At 40.2% G+C, this 18,837-nt stretch overlaps 1 protein-coding gene across 2 annotated transcripts; it reads left to right on the top strand.

Annotated features, from left to right (window-relative positions):
• The first annotated feature begins 7,192 nt into the window (after window positions 1-7,192).
• LOC141760320 (phospholipid scramblase 1-like) lies at window positions 7,193-18,572 on the top strand. 2 transcript variants are annotated; one of them, XM_074622999.1, is made up of 8 exons: window positions 7,193-7,549; window positions 8,060-8,158; window positions 12,226-12,506; window positions 13,348-13,390; window positions 13,551-13,771; window positions 15,725-15,886; window positions 16,825-16,986; window positions 17,103-18,572. In XM_074622999.1, exons 2-8 carry the CDS (start codon window positions 8,146-8,148, stop codon window positions 17,160-17,162), a joined length of 942 nt encoding a protein of 313 aa, XP_074479100.1. In that variant the 5' UTR covers window positions 7,193-7,549; window positions 8,060-8,145; the 3' UTR covers window positions 17,163-18,572. The 2 variants fall into 2 exon arrangements, with proteins under 2 accessions (XP_074479100.1, XP_074479102.1); XM_074623001.1 differs by lacking the exons at window positions 7,193-7,549; window positions 8,060-8,158 and adding an exon at window positions 11,614-11,964.
• Window positions 18,573-18,837: the final 265 nt, after the last annotated feature.

Raw genomic sequence — 18,837 nt, 5'->3', positions numbered from 1 at the left:
GTACAAATACTTTATATGTATGAGCACTGTGTTCATTTCTCTCAGTAGTACTACTACAGTAATGTAGTAGCTTTATCAACAGTTTTCCCACAGTGTTTTTCTCACCTTTCGGTTTCGGAGACTGGACATCTGAAAGCTGCCGATGGAGTCCAGAGGAGCAACTTTCCTCCTGCAGACACAGCAGTCTAAATCACTTCATTTCTTTTCATTTTATAATATACATTCACTCGGTATCACATGTTCCAAAAACAACATTAAACTTGACACTTATTTTATTTAAAAAAAGTAAAATCCAGCCAAAACGTCTTAAAGTTAGATAGTTATGTTTATCAAATCAATGAAGAATGAAGAAATGTCTTCACATTTGTCACTATGAATAAAATATTTCTGATTCTGTCACATTAATTTAGATGATTGTCGACATAAAACAAGTGAAATCGCTTATTTTATGTAAGTTGTGTACATTTCTTATTACCCTGGTTTGTTCATTAGACACTGCAACTAACAATTATTTTCATTGTCGATTAATCTGTTGATTATTTTCTTGATTAATCGATTAGTTGTTTGGTCTATAAAATGTCAGAAAATTAGTGAAAAAATGTTGATCAGTGTTTCCCAAAGCCCAAGTTGACGTTCTCAAATGTCTTTTTTTGTCCACGACTCAAAGATATTCAGTTTACTGTCATAGAGGAGTAAAGAAACCAGAAAATATTCACATTTAAGAAGCTGGAATCAGAGAATTTTAACTTTTATTTCTTAAAAAATGCCTCAAAACAATTATAAAACTAGTTGGGGATTAATTTAATAGTTGACAACTAATCGATTAATACGTTAATCATTGCAGCTCTATAGACACAAGTCACATTTTGTAAAGCTTTATTTCTGCATTCATTTCATTATGTGTGCCTACAAAAGTACTTCACACTAGTTTAAAGCCATTCAAACTATGATGGATGGTTTCTCCTCACCTCTTTTCATTGGCTTTACGCTGGTATTGGTTCTGGTTCTGGCTCTGGCGTTGGAGAGAAAGATGATCTGTTGGGGCGAGGAAAGTCTCTGAATGACGGGGACGGCTGTCCAGGTCCCTGTCCATCTCCCCAGCGTCCCCCACAGAGAGGTCTCCCTGGTCTGTGCGATCAGGCAGGTGGGCGAAGAGCTCTTGATCCAACCAACTGAGCTCCTGAGGACAACAATCAGATTATAAAAAGACTTGCGGAGGATTAAATGCTTGCAGGTGTTTGATTGTCCAAGAGGGGACAAAAATGTTGCATGAAAAAGGCTTACCCTTTTGTTTCTGAATCTGCTTGGCAATAAAGCAGAATACGTCTCCTCTGGCAACATGTAAAGAGCCAGGAAAGGTAGCACACACCTGGAGCAAAGCATCTGAACACAGTTACATAGTCAGTAACATTAAACACACAAGCAACTGAATTTTTAAAAGAAACAACATGTTCACCTTAATTCTTGTGTTTTCTTTATGGAGTTCTGTCCTCAAAGCTGATGATGGTTGCCAGCTCTGCGTCTTCTGAGCTGCTGACCAGCGTGGAGGGTATTTGTAGGCATGGATCTAGGGTGGGTTTATATTATGGGACTGGCATCAGAGGCTGTTTAGGCTAAGTGAGTGTGTATGTGACTTCAGACATGCCAATTACATCTGCCGCCTTGCCGCCCGGCATTGTCATCATTAGTGTCAAACCTCTAAAGCCACTCTTAGGACATTTTAAGTGCTGACAACATGCCTTGATACACACATATACACACATTTCCCAGTTTCCTTGCAGCCGTTATGAGGGAAGATGGGAACGAGATAAGGTCATTGTTGAGGATGTTGTAGCTGGCTGTTTACAGGCTTGCCTTGCATTACCCTCAGGCCGGTTTCAACTGGTTTGCTATAGTTTTTTTACCACATGTCTTTGATATATCCTCTCATATGAGTTATAGACTCAGAATAACAAACAAAAATGACATAACAAAATACAATTCCACTAAAAAAAATATACACAGTGATATTTAATCATTGCCCAAATCTGTCATTTGGATTTGGCAACAAGTTTGTTGCATTTTGTTTTTAAATGTTCCCCTTCTCCCCTATAAAGGAAAAATTAAATGAACTCATCCTTTGGACTAAATTATCACTGGAACAGTTACTCTGTAACCTTGAAGAAATTATTTTTGGATGAACGAATTAATCTAAAAAAATGTCCAAAATAATGACTGCCATCCAAAAATATTAGAGCTGAAAGTGACATATTTAAACAGGTCTACTTAATAACCATTGGTGGACTCAGGGGAGGGGGGAAAGGGGGTTGAGGGGCGACACAATAAAGTGCCCTCTAGGGTGCCCTTCCAGTGGAGAAAATGTGATAAAGTGCCTTCTAGGATGCCGTTAAATGAAGAAAACATGATAAAGTGACCTCTAGGGTGCCCTTTCAATAGAGAAAACGTTATAAAGTGCCCTTCCAGTAGAGGAAACATGATGAAGTACCTTTTAGGGTGCCGTTTCCAATGGAGAAAACATGATAAAGTGCCCTCTAGAGTGCCCCTCCAGTGGAAAAAGCTCTAGATTGTCCTTAAAATTGAGAAAACATGATGCCGTGCCATATAAGCTACCCTACATGCTAGAAAACGTTCTGAGCGCTGGTCCACCACCACCTGAACCCTTTTTATTTTTTTTGCCCCTGCTCCTCAGACAGCCTGAGTCCACCACTGTTAACAACAATCATAAAAGACATGAAACTAAGGAAAGTAAGCAACTATTTAGCATTTACACTTAATGAATATATAAATGATAAACAGCTAATTCACAGTCAAAACTGAAGAGATGAGTTCATCCAATTCTCATATGTGCATTAATTCAGTATGTTTGGGGGTTTAAAGAGAAGCACAGAGACAGAGAGATCAGAGATAGTATGAGGACACAGTGTGTGTGGTAATCTGGACAACTTGATCACTCTGCTTCGCCCGACTTCACCGGCGGATTGCCAGCCAATCCAGACCACACACCACCCTCCACCCTCCAGCCGCCTGCCTGCCTGCTGCCTCTGTCTCCAGAAAACAAAACAGAGAGGAGACAGTGTAGCAGGGATGGATGGATGGATGGAGAGATTGTCAGAGGATGGGGTGGGGGGGCTCCGCTCTGAGAGTGTATGAGCATTCAGACACGTTTTCATTTTTCCTCTTTTCCCGCCCTGCCCTAATTATTTCTATTCTGGGACACTCAGGCCCACCAAACATAGAGCTAGTGCTGATAGATCAGGCGTGTATAAATAAACCAAGGCAAGGCTGGCAGCATGTCAGCAGGGGCAGAGGCCAGATAGGCTGCACTGATTACCTCCATTATCAGGGACAGGCCTCATTAGAAGCCTCTGGCTGGGTGTGTGTGACTGTGTGTTGTATTAGTGAAATACACGACTGAAGATGCAAACTGAAGGAGAAGCCTTCAAAACGGGAACATTTTGTTGGCCCTTACTTCTGTGAGAGGTTAGGATTAGGATGTGGATTAGGTAAAGTAAAGGTTAAAATTCAGTTAATTGGATGCCAGGACAATTTAGCACAAGTTTAATCAAATAAATTTCAGGTGTCTCATTAAAATATTCTAAGTTATATACAGTATTTGATTGAACTCAAATGTGTTCTATATGTACATAAACAGCACTATTTTTAACATTGAACTTAGTGAAATAAAGATATGTAATCAGCATAATTTAAAATATTCTTGACTATAGTTGAAGGGAACGTTTCGGGAAATATACTTATTCGCTTTCTTGCCGAGAGTTAGATGAGAAGATTGAAACCACGTTAATGTTTGTAGGATGAATATGAAGCTACATCCAGCATTTCGTGTACAAACATTAGTGATATTGATTTTTTTTCATCTAACTCTCAGCAAGAAAGGGAATTAGCAGTGTCAAACTATTCCTCAAACTGCACTTGAATACACTTTCTAAGTTATAATATATCTTTTTTTGTACTTAGTAGGCTACACACTAGGGATACCGAACCATAAAAAAAAGGAACCATTCAATGACGTAAAAACCGAACCGTGGGCTTGTTGAACTGTTGCACCACTAGTATACACATACTTGAAATATAACTACAGTTCATGTATACACAAAGTATATGGATAGCCATTAGTACAATAAATAGTACTTAAACACAAGGTAAAGGTGTCTCAAAAGTTAGTTAAGAGAGTTAAGAGTAGTCAAGAAATATACATTACGTACAAAATTAGGTTTAAAATAGTGCATTAATCAGGAGTAATCATGAAAGTATACTATAATAAGGTGCAATAAATTATTCGTTTTTAAACTTTTCAGATTGCTTGTTGTATGATGAAGGTGAAAGTTTGTTTGGGGTTACTACTTTCAGTTACAGTCAAGGTTTAAAAATAAATATATTCACTGAAGGTCCTCAAGAAGAGTATAGTAGGCTAATATGAAAGTTCATCCACCTATTTCTGTCTGTGTGCATGTACACTAATTTATGGCTTAATGTGTTCTCTACGTGTGTGTGTGTGTGTGTGTGTGTGTGTGTGTGTGTGTTGAATCTCATACCCCGCCCCGGTCCAGCGCCCTATAAGTACCAGGCATTGCAGCGGGTGCCAAATATAGACTCGACAAAGACTGCTCCCTGCACAAATGTGACCAACCTTAGAAATGAAAGACATGGAAAAACAATGAAAATGATAAATAAACAAAACATTTGTCAGATTGTCAATTTGTCCAGAAGTTGAATGTCAATTCAGCCATTTGTGTTTTTGTGTCGTTCACAAAAACACTGACTGACAGACACATGAACTGAACAAAAGAGATCACATAAGGTCGTTGTCAGTGTGATAAATTGGGAAATGGATGGCATGACATTTTGACTCGCCACAGCAGGAAAAGCACAGGTGTAACTAATAGCATTAACGACGTGAGCGTGCTCAAAGTTGTGCAACTGAAAAGCCTAAATAAAATGCATTCATCGTTAATGTTATTAGTTACACCTGTTCAATACTGAAAATGTTACTCAGGTAATAAGTACAAAAGTATATTACAAACTTACAACACCAAACTGCTCATAAAATAAGCAAGAGTTAAAGTCAATTTTAAGCATGTATATTTTTTTATACAGGAACAGGACTTTTATTATTAAGTAAAAGTATACTGTATGTGAATATTTAAAGGTCCCATATTGTAAAAAGTAAGATTTTCATGTCTTTTATATTATGAAGAAGGTTTAAGGGTTTTATAAATACTGTGAAAGTATCGAAGCGCTCAATATACTGAAAAATACACACAGCCCATATTCAGAAATTGTGCGTTTGAAACAAGCCGTTAGGATTTCTGTCCATTTGTGATGTCACAAATATACAATATTTAGACCATTACACGGTTTTAAACGTAAACATTCTAAATGTGTCCCAGTGTATATCCTGTTGTATGTGAATAACATCAGCTGACAGGAAATAAACATGGACCCAAACTGTTGCCTAGCAACGCAATTCCGTTGAAATGCACTAAAACGGAGCGTTTCAGACAGAGGGTGAATACAGGTATATTCAGGCAGACCAGTATGAGGAAAATAAAGTTTTTTTTTTAACATTACAGCATGTAAACATGTTCTAGTAGAAACACAAAGTACAAGTATGAACCTGAAAATGAGCATGATATGGGACCTTTAACAAGTCTAGTATGTCCTCTGGGAGAAGGTGCACCAGTTGACAACCACAAAACAAAATAGCGAATAGCTATTTTTTAGATTTAGATTTATCTTTAAATAAATGGCCACTAGGGGGCAGAAGAACTCCAGACATCCAGCAGACATCCAGCAACATTATCATTTATTTGGAGTCTTGTTTCAGGACACCTGACACATGTAAGTCCAATATTGAGTGTCTTTCTGGCCTACACATGTCTAGCTAGGTCTTTTGGGAATTTCTTTGGGTTAAGGGTTAAATGTGGAGTACTACTTTAAATGTGATCTAAAGGTGCTAAAAAGCTCCAGTTAACCTAGGTGATAAGCTTAGCTAGGCTAATGTTAGCTGACTTCACCTGTTGGTGTTAATATAAACATATTAGTCAGTGTAGCTTCAATTTCATCCTAATTTTGATCTAGTTATATAATGCACTTTAGATTACAGTATAGGTTAGTTTATTCAGGTTTAATGCTGTTTAGTTCAAAATGTAGAAAGGAAACGGTTAGCTAAATTCACTTTAAAGGGACTGTTTGTAAGAATCAGAAATGCTTGTTAACAGCGACACCTGTGGCCGTTAAGTCAACGAAGGTCAGCGTCAGGTTCGCGCTTGTCTTCGCTCTACATAGACATGAACGAGCATCGCTCAAAACAGTGAGGCGACACACGTCAGCTAAAACCACAATATCACTCTATATTTCACCTGCTTGGCAGTAATGTTATCTGACCAGACGAAGGTCTCTCCATGAATCACTGCTGATCCTAGTGTTGGCTTTTTTCCTGCTTCAGCCTCCCGACCGCGGCCGGAGGGAACAGGGGAGACACCGGAGTTTTGAGAACTCTCTCTTAAAGAAATAACCTGTGATTGGTCAAAGTCTGCCGTCACAGGCTAGATTTTATAAAGTCTGAAAACAGAGCCACGAGGAGGTGCAGAGGTCTAGTTATCTCTCAGAACACTTGAAATTACAATATGCTGAAGGTTATTATGGGATTTTTGCCCAATGATGCCAAAAATATACTGCCTACTGCCCCTTTAATTGACAGTATGTGCAAGTGCAATGTGCAATGAAAAATTATATTATTATATATTTGCACTAAATTTATTATTACTCTCGTATTTTTGTATTATTATTGTTGTTTTTGTTATGTATGTTTTTTTTTTTTTTTAACTCTATTCTTTCTTTGTATCATTATTATTATTATTATTATTATTATTATTTCTTTTCTTAACTTTATTTCAATTTTGAATGTTGAAGTTGTTTTTTTCTGGTGTACTTAATGAGTTTGTCTACAACCTCATCTACTTAAAAAATGGTTTAGAAACTATTGTAATTACGAACTGTAAATTGCATACATGAAAACAACCTTAAAAAAAGGGAAAAAATAAAGTATAAAAAAAATATAAAATGAATTGCCAGTATGTGCATGTCATTACTGGTGTGTTGTCGCCCTCTAGTGGTTGTTGCATCGTGTTTAACAGACCAACCCCCTCCCTCCTCTGCTGGATAACAACATGTTGCCATCTCCATGATGTAAATCCTCCTATGTGACAGCCAACTAGAGCTAGGACAAATAGAAACCTTGTAAAAAAGGTATATAAAACATAGTTTCCAGTTCCAACTAGATGGTAATTGGTGTGTTTAGTTTGTGCTTAATATAGGTCATATGAGGAGAATATCTGAGTAGAAAGGGGAGGAGAATATCTGAGATTTGGATGGGAGGGAGGAGTAACAGAGACAGCTCAGCGACGAGGAACAGGGAAGAAAACATTGAAAAGTGCCTCCTTGGCTCGGTGCTTGTGGCTTTTTTTCCACGTTAAATTAATTGGTTTTTATCATCATTTTTTTCTAGCTGTGACCAGCTGCTTGAAAGGTGAGATTTCTGCTTCATTTACATGTTTTTGTACTTGTTAATGTGTCATGGATTAGATGGTGTTATCAGGCTTTTACCAGACACAGTGTGTGTGTGAGGCATAGAGATGATAACCAGAGAGGAGGGGCCATGCTGGGGAAAATATAAACAGTGTTTTTATAAACAATGTACTCCTGATGACTTTATAGGGGATTTGCATGTTTCAACTGGAAATTCAGCTTTATTTTGAAACTTCTAATAGTAATGGTAGCAAAATAAAAGCATGAAGAAGAGCAGAGGACCAAATGGAAAGTCCCTCTGCCTCTGCTGAATCATTTCACTCCCACATATAAATTCATGTGAGCTCTCAAACATGAAGAACAATTATTTCCTGCCCTTTTATTTTCCACAGAATGGACTTGTGGACTATGCTTTGTTATGTTGTAAACATATACTTAATAAACCATTGTGGTGTGGTGACAAATAAGCAATCCATGTCTGTTTGTGTGATCTCTCTCCCCTCTCTTCCAGTTTCCCATAGAGACCCTGGGAGTGGACCGGGAAGTGTGACCTTCCTTTTACTCCGTGCCCAGAAAAGTCTCATCCAGCTCCTCGCCATGTCTTCTCCTGGTAAGCAGCTTAAACGCAACAACTAGGAAAGTGGAATAAAAACTAGATTTCTTTCAGATTTCCATCTTTAGTTTGACTTTTAGACAGAAAAAGAGAAGAATTAAGGGCTTTGATGGGGAGCTTTTCAAGAATATATTTCGCTTCCTCATTGGCTTTTTCCATTATGTCATAATTAGCTGAAATGATTCAATCTTAAAGTTTTCATTAGATTCCTGTTCACTGAGCATCATTGTGGAGTGAAATGACACCCTGTCCAGCCCCCAGGTTCCTTCAACGTCCTTTAGAAATGTTATCCTCCCCAAGGTGGTGAAATCTAAAAGAAATTCCCAGCATATTTGTATGAAACTCAAGGTGAAAAAACCTCTTCTGATTTAGCCCGTTGGCACAGCGTACTCCTCCCTCCGGATGGAAAAAGGGCAGTTCAGGAGGTGAAAGGTACCGTTGTCAGTGTGTGTACACGAGTGCGGCCTTCCTGCGAACATGCTGGTTTAAAATCTGAGTTTTGTTTCCTGCAAGTAGAGAAAGGAATGTGGAAAGAGGTGGAGCAACAACAAGCCTCAAAGTTCACAGAACTCATTACTCACGTCCTCTGTTAGTCATCAGCGCGCTTGATAGAAAGTCTTTCTGACTTTAATCCACATTTGTTTTGAGATTTAACAACATCGGTTCAGCCTTAAAACTGTATGCCAGAATGCTCACAACCTTATGGAAGGAAGAGTCTCACTATGAAATGGTTCATTGTCCTCTAAAACTGTTTAGCTTGTCGTTGTAGGACTGTCCTGCCATGCAAAACAAAAACCAGTTTGGTCAGCTACCACACAAATCAGTCAGAAAGTGGCACACAGATCCTCTGTAACTCAACACTAATGGTATGTTGATGACACTATGACACATTTCCTAACAAGTGAACTCAATAACCAACAAGTGACATGTACAGGGGTGTGACAAACACAAGACAAAACACCCACCCACCCATAGGAAACAAGCCCACATCTACCGCACAGGCAGAAAACACATGCCTTCAGATTGCTTGTTTTGTTCAAACTACAGTTCATATCCCAAACCTTTTCAATTTACAATAACGTAAAACAGAAAAGCAGAAGCTTCTCACATGGAATGTTTGCTGGAAAAATGACTAATCGTTTCAGTATTACACTAGTTACAGATGAAGGTACAAATCACAGGATATGCACTAATACAAGATTAAACACTAAATATTAGACGTCCCATATTCTGCTCATTTCAGGTCCATACTTGTATTTTGTGTTTCTACTAGAACACGTTTACTGTCTGTCTAAATATGCCTGTAGTTACCCTCTGTCTGAAACGCTCCGATTTAGCACACACTGTAAAATGGCCTATATATTGTATATTTGTGACATCACAAAATTACGGAAATCCTGACAACTTAATTCAAATACACAGTTTCTGAATACGGGCTATTTCTCCATGGATTGAGCATTTAATTCCATACGTTCACAGTATTTATATAACACTTAAAGGGACTGTTTGTAACTTCTTACACGTATAAATCAATCCGTGTCGGTGTCCCATGCGCGCTCGCATTTGGCTACGCTGTTCAGACTCAGACTCCAACACAAACTACACGGAAGCATCAAAACTGCAAAGTTATATCTAGTGAAGCCCGTCTTGTAAAACAGTGTTGACCGCGGTCGGAGGACGCGGGGGAGACCGTAGCTTTGGTCTCCAGGGCCGGAGTCTCTGCTGTACTCTGCTCCTCTGCTCCTCTGCCTGCCTTCACTCAGCTCGCTACACCTCACGTGCAAGAGTTAGTCGCTCTGAGAATATCTAGTGAATGTACAGTGGACGTTTGTGCAGAAATAAATGCTGCAGCTCCTCCAGACCAACAGAGGTTTTCCGTGTCTTGTGAAGTGACGGAGCTCCGCAACGAGAAACGTTATCGTCTCCGACCGGGTGCCGGTGTCTTCCCTGTTTTCTCCGGCCGCGGTCGGGAGGCTGAAGCAGGAAAAGCCAACACTAGGATCAGCATTGATTCATGGAGAGACCTTCGTCTGGTCAGCTAACATTACTGCCAAGCAGGTGAAATATAGAGTGATATTGTGGCTTTAGCTGACGTGTGTCGCCTCACTGTATTGACGGATGCCCGCTCACATTCAGTAAGCTCGTGCACACGGGCGAGCGCGAGCAACAGGACACTGACTTTCGTTGACTTAACGCCCACAGGTGTCGCTGTTACAACCAATTTCTGATTCTTACAAACAGTCCCTTAAAACTTGCTTTATAATGAAAAAGACATCAAGTAAATCTAAAATGAGGGATGTTGATAACTCTGTCTAGGAGAAAGATTATTATTAGGGCTGCAACTAACGATTATTTTCATTATCGATTAATCTGCCAATTATTTTCTAGATTAACCCGTCAATCGTTTGGTCTATAAAATGTCAGAAAATAGTGAAACATGTCTATCCCAGTTTCTCAAAGTCAAAGATGATGTCTTTAAATGTCAGACCAAAACCCAAAGATATTCAGTTTAATATGATATAAAACAGAGAAAAGTATGAAATCTCCATATACTGTATGAGAGGCTGAAAAACGCATTTATCTGCCATCTTTGCTTAAAAAATTACTCTAACGATGAATCGATTATCCAAATAGTTGGCGATTTATTTTTAGTGACACAACATTGCAGACATCTCTAACTGAGTGAACACATGACGGTCAGCGTTCCACTTCATCACATCCTCTTGCACTTCTCTGTTGTGACCACTTCCTTTTAAATTGTCATTTAAATACTTCTCTCTGTGATCCACGTATTATTTGTGACTCTTTTAAACTGCGTGTGAAGGAGTAATTCAGTAATCTCTAATTGCTTTAGGGCACTTTCACAAGCCAAAATTTAGTCCATTTTAATCGAAACTCTGGTGCGGTTCATTTGGGCGGTTGTGAACAGTAATCGTACTCTGGTGCGGACCAAAACAACTGGACCGAGACCGCTTGCGAGAGGCGGTCCTCAGACCATTTCCAAGCAAACCTAAACACAGGCTGCTTGCGTGGGCATTTGTTGAGATGGACACAGGTAAACGACAGGTTAACATGAGAGGACTGACCTGGACTTCTGCAGAAGTCCGATGTTTGCTTGACATCTGGGCCGAAGAGAACACACAGAATATGCAAAATAAAGTCAGAATAAATGTCAGAATAGTAGGGGAATGTTTTATCTTTATTATGAAGACAGACTCAATAACTGATGCACTTCAAACAGACAAACACGCAGAAATGTATGTAATCATGTTTAAAGGAAGACTTCCCTTTTATGAGACGATATGAAGCACCCAGGGTGCAACTAAAACGGAAGTAAACTGCCGGTTGAAAACCTTACTGATTAGTCTAGTTTGCTCTGGTCAGATAAGTCTGCAGCTGTTGAACTCATGCCCAAATAAAGACTGTTATCTGGTAATCGTGCTGTTTAAAAAGCTATTTTTAAGCAAGTATTTACCATGAAAAAATGACAAAAACCACCAGTGCTATTACTGTATACCATAGTCCACTATTGGCTGTTAATTTACTCGCTTCTAAGTGCCTCCAATCTCCTCTGTGGCTCGGGTAATAAGTAGCTTATTGGCTCTGCTGTCCCAACAGGGAAAAGCAGGGTGATCAACAGTAAACGCACACACTCTCACACGCCCAGGAGCACAGAGCAGCTACTATCAGCCACAGACACACACACACACACACACACACAGATTGCGACATCCACCGTCGAGGGTGCAACGATGATCTGAAAGTTTGTCTCTGCATTATTGTATTTTTGATCTTATTGGAAGGTAAGAACTTGTATGTTTATTATATGGGTTTTTATATTCATGTTTCTTTTTTAAAGTTATTGCTTATTTTGAGTTATGTTTTATATATTATGTTTTTTAATGTTAAAATGAACCTCTATTGCTTCCTGTTTGAACGACATCTGGCTTTGTTCTGTGAAGTAACCCTGTGTGTGTAGCTATTATAATGAACAATGTTGTACAAATTCAGTGTGTGAATAAATTTGTACAAGTTTGAATAACATCATTGTCTTTTTTTCCCAGGTTACCCAGGCCCTTACCACCAGGCACCCTATCCCATGCCCCAGCCCGGCGGCCACAGCGTAGCACCTTATCCAGTCCCTCAGGGGGGTTACGGAGACCCCAGTCAAGCCCCTCCACCTGGCTTCAACATGAACTACAATCCTGGCCAAGCTCCTGTCATGTATCAGCCCAATGCGATCGGCCCAGGCCCAGTTCCAGCACCGGAGTATGACCCCCGGATCTCGGCGGCTCCGGCTGTGGTTCCCGTTGGGGTGCCGCCGGGGCTGGAATACCTCACACAGGTAGGATCGAGAAATCCCAGATCCACGTGTTTTCAAATTTTTCCTACAAGTCTTTATCTTGAACTAAGATGGATTATTCACGCACCACTCCTTCACTTCTGGAATTTGATCTCTCTCTGTCTCTGAGCTGGGCAGCTGGCGGATAATGACGACTCGATTAATAGAAATAAAAACGATAAGAAGCTACACTTGAGATCAGCTGAGGGTGTACAGTGTAGCAACCTTAATACATACTGTAACATCCTGTTGTTTAGCGGTCTAGATGGAACACTCTTTAGTTCCTCATTTGCCATCTTTCACATGAGTTTAAGGGGAAATAAAACGTCATACATAAAATGTAATAATTTACCATTTATGTACATGTACTGCGTAGTTTATTGTACTTCTCTAGAGCCGAATTGAAATCCATTACAGAGTACAAGGGTCAATTACATTGGATAGACCGTTAGTAATCTGTCTTTAGTTTGTGCACTTTTAAATCCAATGTTTTTCATTTAAAACAATGTAGTATGACCACAGTCATCAAAGCTTTTTTTAACTTGTAAAGATCACATTCAGCGTTGTTCTCTCTAAAAACAGTAGCTCAGTAGGTTTTCTTTGTGTACATACTACAAGAACAACATTTACTTTTGCATCAAAAAAGCAAATAAAAAAACCTTTGTGTACTCAAACAAAAAAAGGTACAGGGGAGTTTGCAGGTAACAAGACTCATCGTGGTTTTGTGATATTTCATAAGTTGCTTTGTATTGCAAACAAGTCAAATTGTCCCTTTGTGTTTGCAGCGTTTCCCCTTGTTTTAAGAGGAATTGTTAACTGTTAACTGTTCCTCTTTTGGTTTTAGATTGACCAGATCCTGATCCATCAAAAAGTTGAACTCCTGGAAGGTAAGGCACATTATGTTCATCCATTCATATGTTTTTGGTGCACTGTTGAACTTTAAACCTCTCACTATAAACCATAATGATAAAATGACACCTGTCCTTTGAACTCTTTGCTTATCTCCACTTTGTTATTTCCCCCCCTGTGTTCTTTCCTCCCGCCCAGCATTCATCGGGTTCGAGACTAACAACCAGTATGAGATAAAGAACAGTCTGGGCCAGAAGATCTACAAGGCTAAAGAGAAGAACGACTGCTGCACCAGGAACTGCTGCGGCTCGCTGCGCAGCTTCGACATGAAGATCAAGGACACCAGTGACAGGGAGGTCATCCGTCTCATACGGCCTTTCCGCTGCGTCTCCTGCTGGTGTCCCTGCTGCCTGCAAGAGGTCTGTATGTGTGTGTGTGTGTGTGTGTGTGTGTGTGTGTGCAGGTGTAGGTGTCAAGAGCAGTTTTTAATAGCATCCCTATCATATTGATTTACCACACCAAAACAAATATTGTACTAATTCAACAGTCCATTCAGCTCCAAATCGCCCTGAGTACTCACTCTGACAACGTGTCCCATTATTAATGTTGTTAATATTTAATCATTTCAGTCATCAGAGTTTCTGATGGAGAAGAATAAACTATTACTATTACAGTTGATTCATAGTTCAACAACAACAACCTTTGGAAATAACAGAGTCCCCCCCCTCCAAAAAAGGAAATAAAAACAGCCAAAGCAAAAGTCCTTATCCTTTAAAGAGACACTTCTTGGTTTTATTTGTCCAGATTTTGCGATTTCTTCTGCCACCTTGATACAATGTTTATTCGTGGTGCTCACAGCATTGAAAATGTCATTTTGAAAGATTCAGCTACAACGTGTCTTTCCAGACACGATGTCCTGGCTACTCTGGATAATCAGTTTTAACCAGGACTATTTTATACTGAACATAAAGTCCATATGAAAACTGTTGATGAGGTGTGTAGCGGCGTCATTGTGTCTGCAAAGAGACGTTGTTGTCGAGATGGATATCTCAATATCTGGGCGAAATGTAAATCTATTTGCATGTACCCATACATGTAAAACAGTAGGTGCGACATAACGTCATAACTAAAGGAATAACTGCCCGCCATCTAACCTGGGTATTGTTCACAAATGCCACCCATGGGCAGCAACTGGTTATCATCTGTTCAGCACCGAACTGCTTCACCAAAAGGACCAAAGAGACCAGGGAGGCTGACATCACTTTCCACACGTCAGTATAGAGTACATGAGAGATATATTTTTTTACTTATGGGTCAACTAAAACTACCAAAAGTAAGTGAACTGAGTTACTTTACCGTTATCTACCAAGCAACAGACCAGCTGAGTTCTTTGTCAAAGGTATTGCTGATTGCCAGCTCAACAGCATTGATCTGTTAATTAAACAGACGTTGTTTTAATCTTAGCTACTCTAACTTGGCTCAAAGGTAACATTTAGTAGCGTTAACGTCATAACAAAGTTATTAATATCACCATAACAGTTTACCGCTGAGCAGTTCATTTCATGCCAATTGAGTGTAAAGTAAACAACATGTAGCATGATTTGTTCTCTTGGAGCTATAATAATCAAAATCTTAGCCTTTGGGGTTAATTTGAGACAGACACAGTTGTCTTATACTCATTACTTTAAATAAAAAACAGTATTGGTGTATTGCAGTATTGGTATTGGTATTGGTCATTAGAACATGTCACATCTATTGTTTTATATTCATGTAGATACACTAAAAGTACATAAGAAAGCCAGCCCTTTAACAAAAGTGGATCCCTTCAGCTTGTGTTACTGTTGAGTTTCTGAGTGGCGCTTCGGTGTCTTTGTGCACCGGTCTGCTCAGGCAGGGGGTTTGTTGAGACGATGAATGGCCCTTTGTCTGTCCAAACTGTCTCCTAGACTCCCCCGGTCCTCTGACATCCCTCCACCTCTGAGACCGCTCTCTCTCTCTCTCTCTCTCTCTCTCTCTCTCTCTCTCTCTCTCTCTCTCTCTCTCTCTCTCTCTCTCTCTCTCTCTCTCTCTCTCTCGCTCTCTGTTTAATCACATCGTTCCCATTGGCCCCAACCCAAGCTGCTACACTCTCACATACTGCACCTCTGTCTCCTGGAGCCATGTGAGATGTATTACCTGTGTCATGTGGTGCCACAATGGAGCAGTCAAGAGATTCACTTATCAATCCTGCTGTGTCACGCTAACGCTAACCGTGATGTTTTTATTTATAGCCGTCAGGCATGAGGACAGCTTTTCAGCTCTCTGGGATAGCTTTCTAATTTTGTGGCACGTCGGTATGTGTATGTAATTACACCCACCAATGTCACCCACAGATGGAGGTCCAGGCACCACCGGGCACCACCATAGGCTACATCAAACAGGACTGGCACCCTTTCGTGCCGAGGTTTTCCATCCAGGGAGCCAACAAGGAGACGCTGATGAAACTGGAGGGGCCCTGCTTTGCCTGCAACTGCTGTGGGGACGTCAACTTTGAGGTGAGGTTAAAGGATTGTTGTGTTAGAAGAAGGTCGATACCACTTTTGTATCTGTCCATTAGATATGAAGCTACAGCCAGACCTTTGAACCGAGCCAGGCTAGCCGTTCCTAGTCTTTATCATGGATGTATAATAAGACCTGGATAAGCTCAGCCTTGCTTCCAATTTTTTCCAGCGAAAAATCCCCCTACGGCCCAAAAAGCATTTTCCCCATAGACTGCCATTGTAAAAGAGACGTCTGTAAGACTGTTGAAATAAGGTCAATTATGACTCTTTCTATTGGGATTTTTTGATCCACGGAGGGTTTATATTTGGAAAACTTTCCTTGAGGCAAGAAAAGCGATTCAAAAAATCTGTGCGGTCATCAAAATGTAAAGTCTATGGGCCGAGCAGGATCTCAAGGGCGGGGCCAGCGGGAGAAACATTACTTTGCTTATTCAATGGGCCGCATACACGGAAGTGAAGCTAGAAAATGATAATTATAATATTTTTATTGTTCAACACAGGACATTTTGGTAGAGACATCAAATATGACAATAGAATAGAAATAATTTAGTTTTACTTTAGTACTTTTACTTTGTACGCAGACGTTTTACTGGCGTCCGGTAGTCGCTCAGTCCAAAACGGAGGAAGTGTAGCTCTGCTGCAGGGACGTTGATGTTGCAGTGGAACGAACAATTGACAATCACCTCTTGGAAGTATACGTTCTTTGTAACACATCCATGGTCTTTATGCTAAGCTAAGCAAACTGCCTGCTGGCTGCAGCTTCATATTTATCCTACAGGCATGAGAGGGGTTTCAATCTTCTCGTCTAACTCTCGGCAAGAAAGCGTCAGTTCCGGTCCAAGTTTGGCCATTTTTGGGAACACCTCAACATCATAGTATAGTGAGGACGCTAAAACGCTAAAACGTCTTTTGTTGTTGTTATTGTTCCGCAGCTGAAGGCCAAAGACGGCGACAAGTCCATCGGTCGCATCAGCAAGCAGTGGAGCGGCCTTTTGAAGGAAGTCTTCACAGACACAGACAACTTTGGCATCCAGTTCCCGCTGGACATGGACGTGAAGATGAAAGCCGTGCTCATGGGAGCCACCTTCCTCATTGTAAGACCATCATTCATTAGTTACCTTGAATAACACCAATTTGTATTCTTTGTACACTTGTTGCCTCGTTCTTATCAGGGGAGGAATTAATTCCCTTCTTTGTTGCCACTTTGCAGGATTTCATGTTTTTCGAGAAGGTCGGGGAAGCCAACCAGCGCAGCACGGTGTTTTCATAACAGGAATAAAGGAGGCAAAAACAAACAGCAGGAGAGCCAGTTCCAGTTTTGCATTCTCTGTTCGTGTACTTAATTTTTGTATTAGTTTTTTTAAAATCCTTCCTTCGCCAAAATTCCAGCCAAAAATAGCTAGTGAACTCTTTGACTCCAGATGCCTGCCAAGGATTGTTTTTGAAATCTGTCCAAACTTAGCGACTGATAACAGGCCGCCACATTGCCAATGTTCCTTACACTCCATACAGTTTGTAGTTTTATCTACTTTAAATGAGTGAATGTACCTCCAGTAGAGATTTAACCCCTCCCATAAAAGCCAACCTTTACCCCCTCAATGTCTTTTTCTTTATCAACACACGTGTATGAATGTGCTTTAATGCTACACTGGCAATAACATTTCATATTTATGCACTATGTTTGTCTAATATATGAAGAAATCACAATAGGAATCATTAGCAACAGCAAACAAACTCGTTATTTAGCCTATTCATAATGTATAGGGAAGTGGTGGTTGTGTTCGTCTTTTAGTCGAACTTGACACATGCTGATAGTATTTACCAAAGTGCTCTTTCTCTACCTCTCAGCTGCCTTTTCTATTCCTCAAAGCCCTCTGTCTTAAACCCTGGTGTACATAATCTAGCGATACTGTAGAACAGGCTACAGTGCAAATGCTCTCATGCTCCCTCGGTGGTTCAGTGGTTCAGTAGTTGCCATGGAGAGTGACACCACTGCCAAACCTCGCCCTCCCAATTTCTCCAGATGCCACTGCCTTGAACATGTGCCAGTGTGATGATATCATAGGAGAAAGCAAATGTAGGTTAATAGAAAGAAAAGAAAAAGCAGAAGTTGAGGTTAGTGACCTCACAGTGGTGGGAAAACCCCCCCCCCAGTCAGTGGCGGGTTCAAGGAAACAGACTTTCTGTGAACTCTCATGTGAAATGTGCTCTGTTTTTCAGCTCATTTTGATAGCTTTAGAATGAGAGGTCAGGTTTATGTTTGCAAATGTCGCTTGTTTGCTGTTGAACGCAACTCTCTGCTCTGTATTTAATAATCGTTTTCACTGTTCTCGCGAGATAAACATGGGTGTTGCCTCCCGTGAGGCTCGGTTGCCACTAGTGCTCTCAAATGCAGCTCCGTATCTAAATGTGTCCTATATACTGTATACACTACCGTCAGCCTCTGATAACGAAAGAGAAAGTACTCAAAGGATGGGCAGTACATTTATTGCAATTATTTGTGCATTGTTTCAGTTTGATGTTCATCTGCAGCACTTAAAAAATGTTCTGTCTGCAGCAGGCAGGATCTGTTTCCTGCATTTCTACCAAAACTATTTTGTTATTGTCTTGTGAATCACATTTTTTACAGAAACAAAATATATACCCTGTTCTTCAGAAATAAAACAAAATGTCATATTAATCCACTGTCATGGTGTCTTGTGTTATTCTGCTCCGCTGATTGTCCAGGAAAGTTTTGGGATGGCCCTCGGAAAGTCTAAATGTGGAACATCTGGTTTCACTCGGAAAAAATGCTTCAGAGGGAAATCCCGTCTCTCTGGATCAGCCAATCTATGCTCCATTTGAGTTAACTTTCTCAATACAACATGCACAATATTGGTGTCAATATCAGCTTCCTTTATCTAATCTAAAGATTATATCCATGCCCTACTTCAGCTGCAACAAAA

The sequence above is a fragment of the Sebastes fasciatus genome, chromosome 22 (genome assembly GCF_043250625.1).
Source record: "Sebastes fasciatus isolate fSebFas1 chromosome 22, fSebFas1.pri, whole genome shotgun sequence".
Taxonomy (NCBI): Eukaryota; Metazoa; Chordata; class Actinopteri; order Perciformes; family Sebastidae; genus Sebastes; species Sebastes fasciatus.
This window is presented reverse-complemented; position numbering and strand designations above follow the sequence as displayed.

Excerpts from the sequence above, each read along its gene's own strand:
- LOC141760320 (XM_074622999.1), top strand. Across the intron at positions 13,772-15,724 it reads GTCCCTGCTGCCTGCAAGAG|ATGGAGGTCCAGGCACCACC; the intron begins GTCTGTATGTGT and ends TGTCACCCACAG. Across the intron at positions 15,887-16,824 it reads GTGGGGACGTCAACTTTGAG|CTGAAGGCCAAAGACGGCGA; the intron begins GTGAGGTTAAAG and ends ATTGTTCCGCAG.